Consider the following 16090-nt stretch of genomic DNA (forward strand, 5'->3'; position numbering starts at 1 on the left):
TGCTGCTGGAGACAAAGACCTTCATACTGCAGTGCTTCCAAAGCAACAATTTGACAACTTAGAAGACTCATGACATTCTTTTCCCCGATATTACTTGTTTAATTACCATTTGCACCAGTACATCTTATGCTTTATATACATATATATTTAATTTTTGCTTCTTCAGCTTTTCAAATACGTAATAATATATTATCTCCAGAATACTAAGACAATACAGAGGAGGCTCCTAGTTAGTTGTTAATTGGTGCCGTGAACTTCCTTGGTTTGGGGAACTGATACATAGCTGAAATGACAGGACCTCACAATGATCTTAGCAAAAAAAAAAAAAAAACCAAAACAAAAAGCCAACCAGCAGAGTGCATGACTGTGCTAGCAGATTATAGCCACCCACAAATTCAGAGGAGGCGGGAAGTTTAAGTACAATGAGACTGCAGGAGTGACTATGAAGGCAAGTGAGGGGCAGCAGGGGGAACACCAAGACATCTAAGGGATCAGGATTAAATGACTACTTAAAATACATCCAAGAGCAGTCTGGTCCCCACTTCCACAAGTGGAACTGCAGCAGCTTTAGAGCCATTTTCAAGAATTTTGCTTCCCAGAGGGATGGTCTAAGTGCAACTGTCTCCAAAATGCCCTCAGTGTAGTAAGACAAAAAGGATAAGAGACCTTTGCAAGTACAAGGTGCATAAAGCTTACTACTCTCTTCTAAAAGCCTCACCAGGAAATCTTTGCCCCAAGAGAAAAATGTACTTGCACAGGTGTGCTAGCAGAGCATCCCAGTTACAAAAGTGTTGCTGCTGGCTGAGTGTTCAGAACAGGAAGAAGCCTTCCGGTGAAGTACCAAAACTCTAGTGTTCTAGTAACTGGGTACAGCTGTGGAAGAGCCACCGAGACCACCTTCCCAGCTAGTGTTCTGTCTTACCAGCTAGCACGGAGAGTAGCTAGCTCTGTGAGGTTTCAAGCCGGCCTGCAGGCTTTGCCCAGGGTAATCAGCCCAGACCACATCCATAGCTGCTGGAGACTGAATAGCGGCCAGATCAAAGGGCCTCAGGAAACTCTCCCAAATAGAGAAGAGCAGAGAATAAGAGCCTTTTTCCTCTTTCTAATGCCCTAAACCAGAGGAAATGGAGGCGGTTTGGGGTACTTAAAAAATAAAATTGGAAAAAAAAAAACACCCAAGTTGCAACACCCAGCTCACATCCCCAGAAAGTTAGCCTCAGAATAAAAGCCACAAGAAAGAACACAGGTGGGAGAATTTTGCTGCCACAGTTCTCACCACTGGGCCTACTATACATTTCTTACCCAGACAAGTGTGAGCTGAGAAGGGGAAGGAGACTGTCCCTTCACCAGAGAATAAACCACTGTCCCACCATAGTTCTTACTGTGGCATGGATATGCAATACTTGTAACAGTGCCAAGTCACAAGGCCAGGGCTCAGGATAGTGACGCAGGAACATGAAATGCTGACTGGTGGGATTACCTGGTTGTCATCTAGTGCAAGTAACTACCAAATTATAAAAACAGGCTTTTTTTTTAAAAAAAAAAAAAAAGCTATTTCCAGTTAAAACATCTCAGTGACAATGAGGCCTTTGCATGGGGTGGGAGAAAGGAGTGAAAATGAGATAAGTTCCTCCAGTGAACCCGCAAACCAAACAAGGAGCCTCAAGATGGGGCACCCACCTGGAGCTACAGCACAATGGCAGCAGGTCTACTCAAGGACTTGCATAACTCCTCCCACAAGAGCACAGGAACATTGAGCACTATCAATTGCACCAGACAGGAAGAGTAGTGCGTGCATAGGGAGGCTCACTCCTCACCACAGACATAATTCAAAGAAGGTTTTGTGTTGAGACTACCTCTCTCCTTGCCCATCTTGTGAGGAGTCAGCATGTTCGCTTTAGGTTCAGTGGTTTCGCTGTGGGATCAAAAATAGTAAGTTCTGACTGAAGTGAAGATCTGGTTTAAAAAGGAAGGATTGTCCCGATTTGTTTCTGATTGAAGACTAGAGAGGTTTGTGCCCTCTCTGATCCCATTTGGTGCCTCTAGAGCCTCTTGGTCATCAGTTTGTCCCATTCCATTGCTTTGACCATTCAGAACTGGACCCAGTTGGACTGCTGAGGAGCCTGATTGGGAACAGCACTGAAATGAAAGAAAGGAGAATCAAAAGAGCAGATCTAGTAAGACTTCTTAACTTACGACTCTTCCAGTGCCCGTCAGGACATTACGCTTCTTGTGTACAGTTCCCTTCACCACAGTTTACCTGGACGCAGTGCTGAAGTCTCCCCAGAGGTCTGTGGTAGCTGATGCTGGTGCCTTGGATGCAGATGCAGGGGCATCTAAGTCTAATAGAATATCTAATGCAGAAGAAAAAGGAAAAAAAAAAATCAAGGTAATCAAGAAGAAAACCTTACAAGCATTTAAACTGTCATCTTACACAAACTGCTGCATGCAGGGGCAGAGAATCTTTGAAGGGACTCCAGCTATCCCACCAGAAGAAGGAAGTTACAACTTTGCTGAAAGTGCGCAGAGCATCCAGCTCATGCCGCAGGGGTACACTCTTCAGGCACTCTTCAGTCCCCGTGCAGCACACCAACTGGCAGTTTTGTGACGTAATACCTCTCCCAACAGACACGGCTTAGACTCAGCCCAAGCTCAGCAATTATTAACAGTTGCCAAAAAGGCACCACCTTAACCATACAAACCATGCACTGGAGCCCCGCCCTATCCAGAAGCTTGTGGTTTCTTCTCACTGATCTGCATACAGCACTGCTGAAGTTTCTGGCTTCATTAGGGTATCATCAGCTCTCCAGACACCTCTGTATGGTCACGCTTTTCACACAGCATCCGGAAGACTGCAGCAACCTCTTTGTTACAGAATCACAGAATGGTTTGGGTTGGAAGGGACCTTTAAAGACCATCTAAGTCCAACCCCCCTGCCACGGAGAGGGACACCTTCCACTAGATCAGGTTGCTCAAAGCCCCATCCAGTCTGGCCTTGAACACTTCCAGCGATGGAGCATCCACAACTTCTCTGGGCAACCTGTTTCAGTGTCTCACCACCCTCACAGCAAAGAATTTCTTCCAAATATCCAATCTAAATCTACCCTCTTTCAATTTGAAACCTGTGCCCTTTGTCCTGTAACTACAGGCCCTTGTAAAAAAAGTCTCTCTTCATCCTCCTTACAAGCCCCCTTTATACACTGAAAAGGCTGCATAAGGTCTTCCCAGAGCCTTCTCATCTCCAGGCTGAACAACCCCAACTCTCCCAGTCTTTATTCATAGGAGAGGTGTTCCACCGGCCTTCTGGTCATTTTTGTGGCCTTCCTCTGGACCTGCTCTGACAAAGCCATGTCTTCCTTGGACTGGGAACCCCAGAGCTGAATGCAGTACTCCAGCTGGCGTCTTAAGAGTGGAGCAGCAGGGAAGAATCACCTCTTTCAATCCGCTGGCCATGCTTCTTTTTGTGCAGCCCAGGATACAACTGGCTTTCTGGGCTGCAAGCAAGCGCACATTGCTGGCTCATAACCAATTCTTCATCCACCAGTATCCCTAAGTCACTGTCTGCAGGGCTGCTCTCAATCCACTCATCCCCTAGTGTGTATTGATACTGGTAATTGCCCCACTGCAGGTGCAGGAACTTGAACTTGGCCTTGCTGAACTTCATACACATACATGTGTGTATATGCATACATACACACATATATGAAGTTCAACATATACATTTTAATAATTATTTTTTATATGTAATACATACTATATAAAATTATCTACATATTTTTAATATGTATAGTTATATCCACAATCCCACTACACTTCGCACCTCTTTCTGCTGTTCATACTAAAGCTTGCAGTCTCCCTATTCAAAGATTGCCAAGAAGTGCTTCTCTTGCATCTTTCAAAAAGAACCACAAGTCTAGCTGTACTTTTCTGCAGAAAGCAAGTGACCATGCAGTACTTTTCCGGATACCCTACACAGCTCTGCTAGTGCCCCTAAAGCACACACAAGTTCAGAAAAATCCAACTATTTAAATTTCACACCCATCCCACTGTCCTAACTGTTTTGACCAAGTCGCTGGGTTTCTCCTTTCGCAAAGAGAGAAGCTACAATTCAGTCCTTGTTGCAAGGAGAACAAGCAAGTACTATTAAACAAGCACGGAGATCCTCAGGTCAAACACAGCAAAGCCCTCAGGAAAAATTATGTCTCACAGGCACCACTGGCACTAGACTGAACACCGGTTCTCTAAAGCAGGCCTCCTGCCTCTCTTTGCACCTACTAGTATCCCACAGACTGTTTGCTGTACGCTGACATTTACCTGCATTGCTCACAGTACTGGATTTCTGCACGGGTGGCGGTGTGACATGGTTGGCAATGGCTGTGGAAGAAGGGGGAGGTATAGGAGGGACTGCAATTTTGCCTCCTGGTGGGGGTGGCAGCAGGCTTAGGCCCCCCGATCCAGACACACGGGGTTTAGCTGCTCCTCCTTTCTTCGTTGTCATGTTCTGTATAAAAAGAAAGGACAAGTGAGGAAGAGTCTCCACTGGCATATGCAGAGAAAGAAGCAGGGTAAACTGTGCTGCTTACCCCAATGTTCAGTTTGATGGTCTGCCCTTCCTTAAACCCCAAGTCTAATTTGGGACGTGTGTCAGCTTCCTGGGACTCCTTGGAGATCTCAGTCTCCTGCTTCACCCACCTAAAAAGAAGAGGAAGATGTAAGACCCTGTGGCAAAGGGGAATGGGGCTTCAGAAAAATGCATGGCTCCTCTCCCCATCCCGCCAAAGAACTACCTTGCCTTGACAGACCAGCTACCTCCCTACTCCCAGTGTAGTACAGCAAAAAGCTGGGACCACCACAAACCCAAGAGACTTTCTACACTGCATCTGTAGTATCACAGGACCTAAGCTTAAGACTTACAGATCTGACCCTGCAGGACTCTCAGCTCGCACAACAGTTGGCAGCACACTCAAGTGTCCCTGATGGAGCCAGAGTAGGACTTCAGGACCATCCCATGGAAGCCTGCACTAAATGAACATGCACCACCACCCACCATGTCCTACAGGCCAGAGGAAAAACAGCATTCCAGAAAAGCACAACTCACTTGAAGTGATCCTGCAAAGAGACGTTGAAGTCAAAGGCATCACCACGATCCGTGAAGCCAATGCCTATAAAAGCACTTCGTCCTAGCAAGGAGACAGGAGGAGTCATTGGAGGTGCCCTGCAAATGGGCCCTTGTGTTCATTTACTCCAAAATCCTTCTGCTTCTCCTACACCATTCTGTGCTACCTCCCTCCGACACACCTGCAGCTGGACGCTAGCAGCTCACAGCAGTTCATTGTTCCTAGACTTCAGGATCCACCCTTCTTCCCATGTGGCACTCTCAGAAACTGAACGTTCCTTCCCAGCCCCTGGACTCTGTGCAACATAAAGAACCCTCCTATGTTAACCTTGCCTTCCTAGCCCTCTAGGCACACTACCCAGACTTTACAGTATTCCCAAAACCATTTCAATCCACCTAGCGCACACCCAGCTCCACCAGGCTAAGTCTCCTCCACCCCTAACCCTTGGCACATACATGATCTTGCAACTCACCAGTCCCATCCTGAATTCGAATGACAAAATAGCGGCTGGAATCTGTCACAGTCTCTACTGCAATGCCAGGGTACTGATCTATAGGAGCCTGGGCAAAGAGTTCTCCTGCAGACAAAGAATTGAGCGTTGAGAGCAACCTCTTGCTAAAGCATGGCCAGGGTTGCCACGCACAGCTCTGAGCAGGCTTAGAAGCACAGGCTCATAAGCAGCAATCATAGTCACAGTCTTGTCAAGCCACAGGCTTTCCCTTACCTGAAACCTTGTCCTCCAGTTTTATGTATGCAGTTTTGCCTTTGGAGGTGACACGAAGCCGCCCTGTCCAGTCTGGATGGTCCAATTTCCAGTCTGATGCCCTAAAAAGAAAAGCAACTGTTCACTGACCGTGCATCAACGCCTCCACTTATGTCCAACCATGTCAGCAAAAGTCTCTGCTCCCAAACCTTCATCACCTCCAGCTGCCTTATTCCACTTCTCTCCCCAAACAGTATATGAAGCCTCAGCTCCTCCCTATTGCTGCCAGTCAACACACAAGGCTCTGACCAGCCTCTTTCCGCTGGGTAAAGGCAAACAGATACACTCCAGAAAACAGCAACTCTGACTTTACCTTGATAAGCTTGCAGAAGCGTGAAGACTGAAACTCACTTGAAACAGCAAGCCCAAAAGCAACTAATAAATGACTTGTGAGCGTCAGGAAGACCCCAGAGTTAGTTACTAGCATGTTGAAAAACTACTCAATTATTCTACCCTATTGCTGTAAAATGGTATCAAGTACTTCTGGGCAAAGAGGCAACTAGCTTACGCTAGGGAAAACATCATATGCACAGCCATCTTGACTAGCCCAAACTCTTTGCTACGGACTGTTGTGAAGGGAAAAAAAAAAAAAAAAATCAAAAAGCCCCAACCTACAGGATTTTACAACCAGAAACAAACACCTGTGGCCAAACACAACATCCACAGTGGCAACGGTTTGCCAAGGTCATCAAACCTTGTACCACCAAGAGCTACGGGCGCTTCAGAGCGCGAACCCCCTTCTCCAGCAGGTCTGTGGGCTCAGCCTGCAGCCGCGCTGCCCTGGCTCTGGCTAGAGAGAGGAGGGCTAGGGAGAGGAAGCATTTTTAACTCCCGGTCCTGCAACCTGTTCTCAAAAACCATGCTGGACTCCTGCCTTCTTCCCTGCTAGCTGCGAGAGCCCACAGGCCAAGTTCTGCATGCCGCTACACCACACCGCTGACAGCCCAGGGAACTGGGCAAACCGGGGGCAGCGGCCAGCCCCGGAGGAGCACGTTGCTCAGGTGCCCTCACGGGATTCACAGAGCGGCCGCTGCTCCCCACGGCGCGGGGCACACGCTGCCGCCGCCGGGCCCGCATCCCCCGCCACAGGCGGCTCAGGCCGCTGCGGGCCAAGGCCTCGGGGGACGGGCCTGACCCGCCTGCAGCCGCGGGCCACGGCTGCCTGAGGCCGCGCTCGGGGCTGGACGCCCCAGCCCGGGCCCCGGCCCTGCAGCCAGGGCTGGGCTGGGCCGCACCGAGCCGGAGCGACCCTGGGCCCCGCACGCTGCCTCACCTGTACCCGCGGTTGGAAGTGCGCGGCGGAATGCGGTAGACGTTAACATCGGGCTTCACGCAAAGGACGGACTCGTACTCCAGCTCTGCCGCCGCCATCTCGGCCGCCGAGCCCAACCACCCGGCACGGAGCGACGGGCGGGAGCCTAATAACCGGGGACGCTTCCGACCGCCATCTTTGATGAGGGCAGACAGCGCCTAGGGACGCTGGGGCGGCCGGGCGGGAAGCCAGCCACGTCAGAGGCGCCGCAGGCAGGCAGGCAGGCAGGCAGGCAGGCAGGCATCTTGGATCCTGGCAGCTCAAAGCGCGGGGGCGGGGAGGAGGCCATCTCGGAGCCCGCCTCGGAGCCCCTTCTGACACAGCAGCGGGCGTTGGCGCCATCTTGGATCCTGGCAGCTCCGCACGGAGCCTGCCGCGGCCATGTTCGGTTCGGGCCGATGAAGCGGTGCCGGGCGCCGTCCTGGGCCTGGGCGGAGCCCTGGCGGGCGCGGGCAGAGCCGGGCGGGATAAGGCGCCCCCGGGGAGGCCGGGTCCGCGCTATGGGGCGGCCCTGACTGCCCGCAGCCCCGCGGGGGGGCCGGGGGAGGCCCTGAGGCACCGGTACGCGGCGGCCCCGCGGCCCCGAGCGAGAGGCGGCGGGGTCAGGCCGGGCCGAAGCACGGGGCTGGGCTTTGTGCCGCCACACGGTTGTCCTGGGGGGCTCGTGGGCTCCTGGTCGGCCGCGGGCCGGGCGCTGCCCCCCGGCGCGGGGTCCTTTCTGCAGCCTTGGGCCGAAGCTTGGGGTTTAAGCGGATGGAGTTTGGTGTGGCCTGTGGCGCCAGGCTCGGGAGGCCTGTGGCAAAACACCAAGCCAAAGAGCAGACGCAGCACAAACCTTTACAAGCTTTGCAGCTAGAAGCGGTGAAAATGCCTGCTATGTAAACGTTAACTTCAGGAGTGTGACTTCCCAGAAATGTGGCCAAAATAAGTGTATAGATACTAGTTTTATTTATTAAATATGGTAAAACTAGTAGCATTTAAGCTGCTGGGTTTTTAATAGTGACTTTCTAGTGACAACTGGCGTTGCAGTTCACTGCTATGCAGTAGCCTATGCCTGAGTCTCTAAAAAGTACTAAATATTTACTCTGAAAAGTGGAAGACAAGGTGTGAGAAAAGTTACAAGCAAACTTACGTATCCACAGAGCCAGGGGTGGGCGTAGCGTGAGCTAATTGTGCTAGGAAGCAATTTAAGCTCTCCGTGGAAGACAGTAAGCACAGTTTATTGCTGAGGGTAAAGCAAAAAGTGAATGAAACAGCACTACGTTTGAGGAATTACTTTTTTCCGGTAGGGAGTAGTGTTAGTCAGTGCAGTAAGAGCTGAAATGGTACCTGGAGGTTTGTTTCTTGCTGTTCCCAGAGATAAATGGAACAAGATGGTAACGAACCCCAGTCACAGCAGTCAAACAAGCTGTCCTGTCAGGCCAAACATCCAACTAGCCCAGCACTGTATCTCTTGACAGCAAGTGGTGCAGAAAAACTTTGAAACAAAGAAATGGGGTCTGTACTGGTGATTCCATAGCCCTAGTAAGTGAAGATATTTTGAAGCCAAGGACAGGAATTATCTTGGGTCATTAAGAGTAACAAAGTAGGATAGTTGTAATTTAACTAGCATATCTAAATGTAGTAAGCCTAGTTTTCCCCAGAAATGATGCTCACAGCTGTACGAGTAGATACATGGGAAAGACGCGTGACTGGTGTGAGCTAAGTACCTGAACAGATACAGAATGACGCAAATGCGCAGCTTCCTTTTCCCTTTCCCTCTGCCAGCTTGCTCTGCCTCCCTGCAGTGGGAGGGAGGGGCTGACACGCTCTGCTTTGTGGCAGATTTCGATGCCCTAAGGAGCAGAGGCTCACACCCTGCTGTGTGGGTGCCCTGCCAGGCTGATTGCCGGGGCGGACAGGTACCAGCCCAGAGAAGAGAGATTTGAGCCCTTTTATGCAGCCTGCACAAGAGCTAGTAGGAGTAGACAGCACTGATAACCAATGCCACAGTGTAAAGGCAGGCTCTGCCTCCCTGCTTGCAATATGCTAGTGTTGCATTGCTTGCCAGACTGCCAGAAATAAGGCGAAGACGTCAGTGAGAGGCAGACCTTGGAGAGGAACAGAGCTGCTTAAATAAAGCCTATAAAACAGTACGGAATTACACTTCCCTAGTATACTATCCTAGCAATCTGTAGTATAACGGCTCTGTGGGCCAGAGGTTTGGTGTGCATTTGTTAGCAATATTTACAGACTCATTTAGTGGATTCATCTATTTGCTTTTTTTAAACTTAAACGTTTGGCTGCCCATATCATCCCTGGAGCCGTGAATCTAATTATGCAATATGAAAAAGCGTAGTTTTGTTATAAACTTCTACCTGATCATTTAATTTGATACCTCCTAGTTCTTGTGCTACAAGAATTCATGTCACCTTCTCCGTGTGTGTCTCATATTGCCACTTTGATTCATCTTGGGAAAGAGACATCTTTCTAATCTATTTAGCTTGTCCGCCAAAAGAAGCCATTCTGATCCATGGCTGTCTAATAATTTTCTGTATCATTTCTGATTCTATAATTGTTTTTAAGATCGAGGACCACAACAGCATTCAGTATTCAAGAAGCAGCTAAATACTTCCTGTTACATTTACCTTCCATTGTGTGTTGACATGATTTTTCATAGAACTTTCTGCAGTGACTGGTGTTTTTTCTTCGAATGGTAGTAACTTACCTAGAGTACGTCACCACTCTGTGTGTACAGTTGCAATTGCTTTACTGTTTAGTAACTGGTAGACTGGTGCAGTTTTGTTGTAACAAACCTGAAATGGCAATATAAGAGGTAACTTGCATTAAGGTTTTAACCAGCTTGTGGTGGCCAGTTGAGACTGTACATCAACATAAACTTCAATATGATCATCCTCATGGACAAGCTGATGGAGTACGCGCTAGATAAAGCAGTGAGGGGGGCTGAATAGTGACTGAAATGCTGGTCTCAGAGGGTGGTGATCAGAAGTACTAAGTCCAGCTGGAGACCAGTCACTAGTGGTGTCTGGCTGCGGTTGACACTTGTTCCAGTACTGTTTAACTTTTTGTTAATGACCTGGATGATGAAGCAAGGTGCACCCTTAACAAGTTTGCAGGTGATACAAAGCTGGTAGGAGTGGCTGATGATTGTGACTGTTCAGAGGAACTGACATTGTGGAGAACTGGGCAGACAGGAACCTCATGTTCAGGAAGAAGTGCAAAGTCCTGTGCCTGCGGGGGGAACAGCCCAAGCACTAATACACGCTGGTGGCTAACCACCAAAGCAGCTTTGCAGAGAATGATGATGTTGTGGTCCTGGTGGACAAAAAGCTGAACGTAAGCCAGCAATGCACCCTCACAGCAAAGAATGTCAATAGCTGACAGGGCTAGATTAGGAGAAGCTCCGTTCTGGTTCATTTTTCTGGCGAAAACGGAAATACTGAGGCTGATTCTTGTATGCCTGGCCTGTGTCATTTCTGCTGGCAGTCTTCATTTCCCAAATCGGTTGTGTAAGGAGGAAAACTATTGTTGCACATTTGAAATGCCTTGCCATAGATGTCTTTTCTTTGTATAGTCTTGCCACATTTTGTGCTATCAGCATTTCAGTGAACCACTTCTAACTTTTCATCCGTCAAGTTCCTTCTTTAAAAGAAAAAGAAAACAACAAGACTTTTAATACCCTGAAAGGTCAAAAATCAGATTAAAATCCCTTTGACATGACCAGTTATAGTTTGAGTACAGCGTGCTGTATTTGGTGAAATAAGCTCTCTCAAGCTAGGACAGAAGCGGATCTGGATTGATAAAAATTCCCCAAATGGGATTAGCTTGGTGAATGTGCTAATCTGATAAAACATGGAGGTGGATACAGGACAACAGATGAGACACCTGACGGTGGCATGGCAGGGTTTGGAATTATGAATTATATCAAGCAACGGTCAGCATTATGCCAACAGGCAAGACAACTGATGCAGTTGTCTTATGGAAACTACAGTAAACTATAGTCAATGCCTATCTGTAATGGTTTGACACTGGCTGAATGCCAGGTACCCATGAAAACTATTCTGTCACTCCCCTCCTCAACCAGACGGGAGAGAAAATAGAAAAGGCTCATGGGTTGAGATAAGGACAGGGAGATCACTCCGGTATTACTGTCACAGGCAAAATGGACTCAACATGGGGAAAATTAGTTTAATATATTACCATTCAAATCAGAAAAAACACCTTCCCCCCACCCCACCCCTTCCTCCCAAGCCAAACTTAATTCCCAATTTCCCTATGTTCTCCCCCCAGGCGGTGCAGGGGGACAATGAATGGGGGTTACAGTCAGTTCATCACATTAGTTCTGCCGCTCCTTCCTCCTCACACTCTTCCCCTGCTCCCATGTGGGTCCTTCCCACAGGAGACAGTTCTCCATGAGCTTCTCCAGCATGAGCCCTTCCCATGGGTTGCAGTTCTTCACACACTGCTGCAGCGTTGGTCCTTCCTATGGGGCGCAGTCCTTCAGGAACAGACTGTTCAAACGTGGGTCCCCCATGGGGTCAAAAGTCCTGTTAGCAAACCTGCTCCAGCGTGGGCTTCCCACAGGGCGCAGCCTCCTTTGGGTATCCGCCTGCTCTGGCGTGGGGTCCTCCAGGGGCTGCAGGTGGGGATCTGCTCCACCGTGGACCTCCATGGGCTGTGGGGGCACAGCCTGCTTGCACCGTGGGCTGCAGCACCTCCTGCCCTCCTTCTGCACTGGCCTGGGTGTCTGCAGTTGTTGCTCCCGCACAGTCTCACTCCTGTCCCACTAATGCAGATATTTTTTTCCCCCTTTCTTACTATGCTGTCACAGAGGCACTACCACCATCACTGATGAGCTCAGCCTTTGCCGGCAGCGGGTCCGTCTTGCAGCCGGCTGGCATTGGCTCCATTGGACATGGGGGAAGCTTCTGGCATCTTTCCACAGAAGCCACTCCTGTATCCCCACCCCCCACCAAAACCTTGCCACACAGATCCACTGCACTATCGTTCCCTTGCTTTCTATTATTAATTTACTCAGGCGCTATATTATTTCGACAATGTTGGGAGAGCTTCGTTTGGTTGACTATTTTATCAGCAGATCATATCTAAATATTCAAATATCAGTCATTCTAAACCTTTCCATGACAATGAAAGAACATACTTAGCACACACACTTGCACATACAGGAAAAAAGCAGTTCCTGAAACGTCATGTGAGTTCTTTTCTTCAGTCACTCCAGAGACGAGACTGATGGTACTTGCTCTCTTGACACATCGACATACCTGCTTCACTCAGGTAGGTATAACAAGCTGCAGAATTCTGTTTTCCTCTTCAACTTGCAGTTCCTTACTCTTCACTCCTGAAAACCTCTTTCTCCCCTCCAGTTCCCCCTTCCATTTTCATAACCACATAGCAGCCCTTTTAGCACTTTTGAAAACACAGCGTGGGCGGTATTTTCTTTTTGATTCATCCCTCGGTTCGCTGTGGAGTAGGGATTTGGACTACTGTCTTTACAGCATTCCTTGATTCCTTACCCCCTTCATACCAATTTCTGTAGCTATATGGGGAGGCAGGAAGATGCAGCTCTTGCAGCACTGCTCTCCCATTGTCCCTGTAAAAGTCGCTTCTGCATGTATCAGCAAGACCACGGGAAATGGAACAAATTTGTTAGTTTTTAATTTAAGCCCCTTGCTGCCTTCCCATAACTTCTTTCACAGCTTTCCTTGCAGGTCACCCTCACCTAAAAGCCTCTTAGCAGTTGTTAGCAAAAAAATGGTAAATTACAATGTTTGTAAAACTGTTTATCTCATTTTCTTCATGATGAAGTGGTTCTAACACTTACGTGTCACTCCACATTTAGACTATATGGTATACAAGAAAGAGATTGCTGATTTGGGAATTATTTTTTTTTAAATAGTATTGATATTTAGTCCTGCACACAACAGTCCCTGACTGTCATTTAAGTACTGGCATAATAGAAGTTAAAATAGAATCAGTCTGGGTTGTCTTATTTGCGTCTCCTCAGCTGCTTCTGCAGAGTGTATTCAGCTGTCACCTCTGCAGTTTCCTTGCGTTCTGGGACCTTTCAGCAACACAGCTGTCTTCATTGATTCGGCAAGGGTTTAGTTAACAGGGGGTTTATAAACAATTCTATTAATGCCTAAAGGACAAAGATCAGGCTATTTTTCTGTTTTACCTTGACTTTGCTAGATTTACTTTCCCTTCTAAATTTACTAAGATGCAAGTCCAAGAATAATTGAGCAATCAAAGTTTTTCCACTACTAGTCTTATAGTTTTAAAACATCACTTAAGTATTCTGTGGCTCAACTTCATTGTCTTGCAATAAGACACCTTTTCTTACATCTAAAATGGCTCAAGAGCGTTACTGCTATTACTCTGTGTTTTCATTTTTCTTTCTAAAACTAAATCCCTGTCCGTTCTTCTTAAACTGCTCATTTCTTGCTTTTCGTCTCGTCAAGACTAGGTTTCCAAGAAATGTGCAGAGAGCTCAGAACAAATACAGGGAGAAGGAAGTGCTTGCTGAGACTTCCCTAAAAATACCCCTTAGCAAACAGAGTTGCTGTCCTGTCCTATTTATAGTGTCCAGAAAACGGAGCAGGGTTATTTCTCTAAGACAAGCATTGCTTTCTTAACATAAACCTATTTCACTGGTTATGCCAGAAGAAATCACTCATTTTAGAGGGAAAAGGAACTAAAATGCTGACTTACCTTTCCAAAGCAGAGCGTATGTAAGGGAAGACAGGAAAGACACCTGCTGACAGTGTGGGCATGTGAGCAGAGAGCTCCACTTTGGAGGGTAGGCATGTGAACAGAGACCTCCATTCTCGAGATTAAAAAGAACCAGACTGAAATCAAAGGGGATGACAGAGGTAGGAGAACTTAACGGTACACAGCCCCCTGGCTGAGCAGTGGGCCTTACGTAGCTTAGCCACCATGAGAATGATGGTGGTGTATAATGGTCAGATTAGTAAAAGCCTTTGACAGCTCTGTACTGTCACCTGACTCAGAGACGCTTCAGTACAGATAAAGGGAAGACTTTGGGGAGGAGGTGTGAATTGCTTACTAATTTGCTTTCTGTTCTATAGCTACAGAAATGCCTGAACTCCTGGATCACAGCAGTTCACATGAACAGGCTGCTGTGTATTATGCATCAGAATCCATTGTCTCCATTGTTGTCTTCATCATCGTTTTCATCATCGGTATCCCTGGCAATGGACTGGTGATCTGGGTAGCTGGTCTGAAAATGAAAAAGTCTGTGAACATTGTCTGGTTCCTAAACCTTGCTGTGGCTGACTTCATGTGCTGCTTGTCCTTGCCGTTTTTTGTTGTTCACCTGGCCCTCCATGAACACTGGCTATATGGTTGGTTCCTCTGCAAAATCATCCCATCAGTCATAATCTTCACTATGTTTGCTAGTGTCTTCCTACTTGTGGCCATCAGCATTGACCGGTGCCTCCTTGTGATTAAACCTGTCTGGTGCCAAAATCATCGGACAGTGAAACTTGTATCAGTAATATGCCTTGGCATTTGGATCCTAGCCTTCATTTTCTGCTGTCCTGTCTTCTACTACCGTGACACTAACACTCTTGAGAACAGAACTCACTGTGGGTACAGTTTTGGAGATTTTGAGGAGCAAGATTATATAGAGGGTTCTGTAAATGAGTTATTGGAAGAATACCCATCTTTAGCCTACAACGGTAATGACACATGGGGAAATTCCTACGAAGATCTCTCGTCTGTGTCGCTTCCCTTAGTGCTAATTAACATCACTAGAGCTGTCTTTGGCTTTGTACTCCCCTTTGGCATAATGGCAGTTTGCTATGCTCTTATTGCTTTCAGAATGCGTGCAAATCAGTTTCACAAGCCACGCAACAAGATGCTGCGAACAATTGTGCTCGTGATAGCTGCATTCTTCATCTGCTGGGCTCCGTACCACGTAGTTGGGATTCTGTCCGTTGTACCTACTCTTGAAACAATGGAGGAGTCATTGATCCTCTGGGATCACCTCTCTACAGCACTTGCCTATGCCAACAGCTGCATTAACCCCCTGCTCTATGTTTTTGTGGGACGGGACTTCAGGGCAAAGGCATGGCAATCAGTGCAACAAATCTTGGAAAATGCCTTTACTGATGAACCAACACGTTCGACCACTTACTCCCTTCATGGAAGCAAGAGTTCAACAGAGAAGGATGTAAGCAGCACAGTGTAATGCAGAACCACTGTAGAAAGAGGGCCATGGGCCCGCACATCACTCGCTCTCCACAGCTTTTCTTTTGCTCCAAGACATTTGAGTAATTTGCAGATCCACACACAGGACACCAAGACTGTCCAGATCATAACAGCTAACCGCTTTTACATCCTGCTCTAGAGAGATGGGACATTGGAAGTACCCCGAATAGTCATCTGAGGGAAGACTCCGGTGAAGCAGGAAACACAGAATGCTCTATAGAAGAAAGCAAGATCACGTAGTTTAACCTCCAAATTGCTGGATGAGAATGTCATTAGAATTATTTGCATATGTCTATGTTCTACATCCGTCGTTGATAAACTGCAGATGAAACTAACTTTGATGTATCTCCTTGGAATCTCTCATCCCATCTTTCCTCTCCTTTGTCTACACTGGGGGTCTAACAGGTATTTTTCCTGAAGACTTCCCTAGAGGACAGCGCTACATTTTCTTACAGCGGTACAGCACTTGCCCCAGCCAGCTGCACTGAGCCGATTCTCACGCCCTGGTAGATGCCCAAGATACTCCTTTGTCCCAGCAAACAGTAACTGGTCCGACACACATGCTGTAGCTATGTCCCTTAGCACGCACTCACTGTCCCCAACACTCCCTCCACCACCAGAGTCCCAAATCTTCCTTTCCAAAGAACA

General features: G+C 47.8%; 2 protein-coding genes across 2 annotated transcripts; one reads left to right on the plus strand and one right to left on the minus strand.

Annotated features, from left to right (window-relative positions):
* Positions 1 to 1542: 1542 nt before the first annotated feature.
* On the minus strand, positions 1543 to 7596 carry NECAP1 (NECAP endocytosis associated 1). Its single transcript, XM_040594336.1, has 8 exons — positions 7154 to 7596; positions 5842 to 5942; positions 5590 to 5694; positions 5099 to 5180; positions 4584 to 4692; positions 4315 to 4501; positions 2261 to 2354; positions 1543 to 2139 (listed from the first exon to the last, which is right to left on the minus strand). The coding sequence occupies exons 1-8, from the start codon at positions 7249 to 7251 to the stop codon at positions 2091 to 2093; spliced, it is 825 nt and encodes a 274-aa protein (XP_040450270.1). The 5' UTR covers positions 7252 to 7596; the 3' UTR covers positions 1543 to 2090.
* Positions 7597 to 11420: 3824 nt separating this feature from the next.
* Positions 11421 to 15777, plus strand: C3AR1 (complement C3a receptor 1). Its single transcript, XM_040595433.1, has 2 exons — positions 11421 to 12487; positions 14299 to 15777. The coding sequence occupies exon 2, from the start codon at positions 14307 to 14309 to the stop codon at positions 15420 to 15422; it is 1116 nt and encodes a 371-aa protein (XP_040451367.1). The 5' UTR covers positions 11421 to 12487; positions 14299 to 14306; the 3' UTR covers positions 15423 to 15777.
* Positions 15778 to 16090: the final 313 nt, after the last annotated feature.

Source organism: Falco naumanni, chromosome 5, assembly GCF_017639655.2.
Source record: "Falco naumanni isolate bFalNau1 chromosome 5, bFalNau1.pat, whole genome shotgun sequence".
NCBI lineage: Eukaryota > Metazoa > Chordata > Aves > Falconiformes > Falconidae > Falco > Falco naumanni.

Coding starts and splice junctions, on each gene's coding strand:
- NECAP1 (XM_040594336.1), bottom strand. CDS start 7,251: ATGGCGGCGGCAGAGCTGGAGTACGAGTCCGTCCTTTGCGTGAAGCCC. Junction 5,695..5,841: donor ACTGGAGGACAAGGTTTCAG/GTAAGGGAAAGC, acceptor CTTTGTCTGCAG/GAGAACTCTTTGCCCAGGCT. Junction 4,502..4,583: donor CCATCAAACTGAACATTGGG/GTAAGCAGCACA, acceptor CTTTTTATACAG/AACATGACAACGAAGAAAGG.
- C3AR1 (XM_040595433.1), top strand. CDS start 14,307: ATGCCTGAACTCCTGGATCACAGCAGTTCACATGAACAGGCTGCTGTG.